General features: G+C 42.5%; 1 protein-coding gene across 1 annotated transcript; it reads left to right on the top strand.

Annotated features, from left to right (window-relative positions):
- The first annotated feature begins 1471 nt into the window (after positions 1–1471).
- Positions 1472–2410, top strand: LOC147660895 (olfactory receptor 1f45-like). The gene has a single exon (XM_086951440.1). The coding sequence runs from the start codon at positions 1472–1474 to the stop codon at positions 2408–2410; it is 939 nt and encodes a 312-aa protein (XP_086807566.1).
- Positions 2411–2977: the final 567 nt, after the last annotated feature.

The raw sequence follows: 2977 nt of genomic DNA, 5'->3' as shown, positions 1-2977 counted from the left end.
GTATGTTTTCTCAGCAGAGGGACAATTTTTGCTTGTTTCCAGGCTGGAGGTACAGTGGCTGATGTTGGAGATAGATTAATCAGCCTGTTCAACTCTGATTTGATCACCTCTGAGGCCCTGGCTAGCAATTTAGCCGGGCAAGGATCAGCTGGCGAGCCAGATTTAAGGGAGTTGAGGGATGCTTGAGGATCCTGCCTAGATATAGCATGGAAAGCTAACAGAGTAGCTGAAGTGGCAGGAGGCAACCAATCGGAAGGAATTCTCGACGCTGGCTATTACCAGTGTAATAGTGTTGACGCTGCACAAGAAAACATTTCTTTATTGCTTCTAATATCTGACCACGCTAGAAATTTTTAATATGAGACTTGCTTCACTGAGTGACATAATTTCCATTTTTGCACTGAATAGAGATGTGTAAATGTAAATGTATAGGCATTTATATAGCGCACTACTTACCCGGAGGGTCCCAAGGCGCTTCGACCGCTGCGAAACCCTTCCTGGCTTCCCTGAGAGATGTTCCCTTAATGGGTATCTCCAGGGTGAGACCAGGCATCCCCAGCGGTCTGGTGGGGCCGTTAGTGAAGATGAGGCAAGCTAATGCCCAGAGTTGCCGAGTGTGATCGCTGATCAGAGTGGGCACCGAGGCGAGAGAATTATCGAGTCCGCTGACCCTGGTCCAGATACCTGCCGCGCTGGGAATCGAACCCTGGTCCCGGGCCGTCCTCTGCTCTCGGGTCTGCCGCCTCTAACCGGTGAGCCCCTATATACGCTTTAAAACTGGGTGTATCAAACTCTGGCATTATTTCCACCAGGATTCCACATTTTGACCCCAGGCTTTAAAGCTTTGTTAATTTGTTTCAGATCCTTACTAGGCAACTCTTGGTAGCTTTCACTTTCTTTAGGAACCTCGGAGTTACTGTGTGAAGTGTTCTGATAATGGTACAGTGTGATTTGTTCAAGGGTTCCAGTGGTTTTGCCTCATTCAAGTACCAACATAAACATGAATCTTGGTCAGTAAATCAGTGAATGGGGCGGTGTTTCTTAAGTACAAAGGCTAAATGTGGGGGGCACAAATGTTCCCAGATTTTGGATTTTGAATGAGAAACTAAAAAAATGTAAATCTCAGAAAGGTAAGTGCTTGGTATTCTGACAATAGTTAATCATTGGCCAATGGAAGGGAAATGCCTCCATGAAGGCAAGTATACATGTATGTATGTATGTATGTATGAATGTATGAATGTATGTATGTATGTATGTATGTATGTATGTATGTATGTATGTATGTATGTATGTATGTATGAATATATGCACCCGAAACTGACCAAAAGGCAGCGGAGCTCTGTATATGGTCTGTATTAATAGAAGAGGATGCTGGGTGGTTGTTGGTTAATGCGATGTGATGTAGGCAAACAAAAGGGGCAAGTTGCTATTGGGCTACTAATCACACTGTTCATTCCAGTTCTGCACCACTATGGAGCATGGAAACAGGAGCGTCGTCACAGAATTCATCTTCGTGGGCTTTGTTAGTCGCCCAGAACAACAGCTGCTCCTCTTCTTCATTTTCCTTGCTATGTATATAAGCATTCTGCTGGGAAACCTGACAATCATCCTTCTTATCAAGATAGACTCTAGACTCCACACACCAATGTACTTCTTTCTGAGCATCCTGGCCTGTGTCGACATCTGCCTCACAACTATCACAGTGCCCAAGCTGCTAATAGACCTGGTGACATCAAAGAGGACAATTTCTTTCTCTGCTTGCATCACACAGTTGCATTTTTTCCTTTCGTTTGGCAATATGGACAGTTACATGCTGGGAATAATGGGCTTTGATCGATTCATGGCGATATGTCATCCGCTTCATTATGCACGATTCATGTCAAAGAAGTTCTGTATATCACTAATAGCCTGCACTTGGGTGGCTTCATCCCTACATTCAGCACTGCACAGTGTCTTGACTTCCAGGTTAGTCTTTTGTGGCTCCAACAAAATTGAACACTACTTTTGTGATATCCCACCACTTCTGAAGCTTTCATGTTCAGACACCACCATCAATGAGCTTGTACTGTCCACTGAGGCAACTGTATTCATAGGAACTCCCTTTCTTTGTATTGCTATCTCCTATAGCCAGATAGCTCCAGTCATTCTGAGACTCAAGTCCTCCACTGGAAAAACAAAAGCTTTCTCCACCTGCCTCTCCCACCTCACCTCCACATCCCTATTTTATGGGTCTTTACTTTTTACATATGTTTGGCCATCAGCAGTCTTTACGCCTGATAAGAGCATATGGGTAAGTGTAATGTACTCCATGGTGACATCTTTTCTTAACCCTTTTGTGTATAGTATAAGAAATGATGAGGTCAAAGGGGCATTCAGGAAGATGATAGGAAGAATTCAAGGGCATCAGTAAATATTTGTAAAAGTAAAATGTAGTGTTTTGTAACGTAAATTAATGTGGTTTGTGTGTATGTCTAGGTTTGTGTCTGAATGTGTATGCCTACACATATAAAATATTAAATGTATGATGCCATGGTTCTCTGACACACTCACATAATAAAAATATACTCTTAAAAAACATTGCAAATTGCAAGTTCAAGGGTATGTTCTTATGATACTAACCAGTCATAAATCCTCCAACGTACTGCCGAGGGGAAGCAGGTTATACTTCAGGCAGTACCAACAATGTTACAGTCAAGGAAAGAACCCAATCCCAATCTCAAATCAGTTTAGAAAAATGGAGAAAGGAGTAATGGACAAAAAAGCAGCAAAACAATTTTAGGCAGCTAAACATTTAAAGGCAGTAAAACAATTACAATTGGATTGGATAATGGGAATTTCTGAATTTTAAGACAAAAAGCACCTAGAAAAAAATAAAGCACCATTCTATAGTATAAGTTTGCAGTTGAACCAGAAATGATTTTGGGCTGTCCGCAATGGAGCTAAGATGAGCCTCACCAAGTGGGTCGCACCCAGGAGG

The sequence above is a fragment of the Lissotriton vulgaris genome, unplaced genomic scaffold (assembly GCF_964263255.1).
Source record: "Lissotriton vulgaris unplaced genomic scaffold, aLisVul1.2 SCAFFOLD_4287, whole genome shotgun sequence".
Classification (NCBI taxonomy): Eukaryota; Metazoa; Chordata; class Amphibia; order Caudata; family Salamandridae; genus Lissotriton; species Lissotriton vulgaris.
This window is presented reverse-complemented; position numbering and strand designations above follow the sequence as displayed.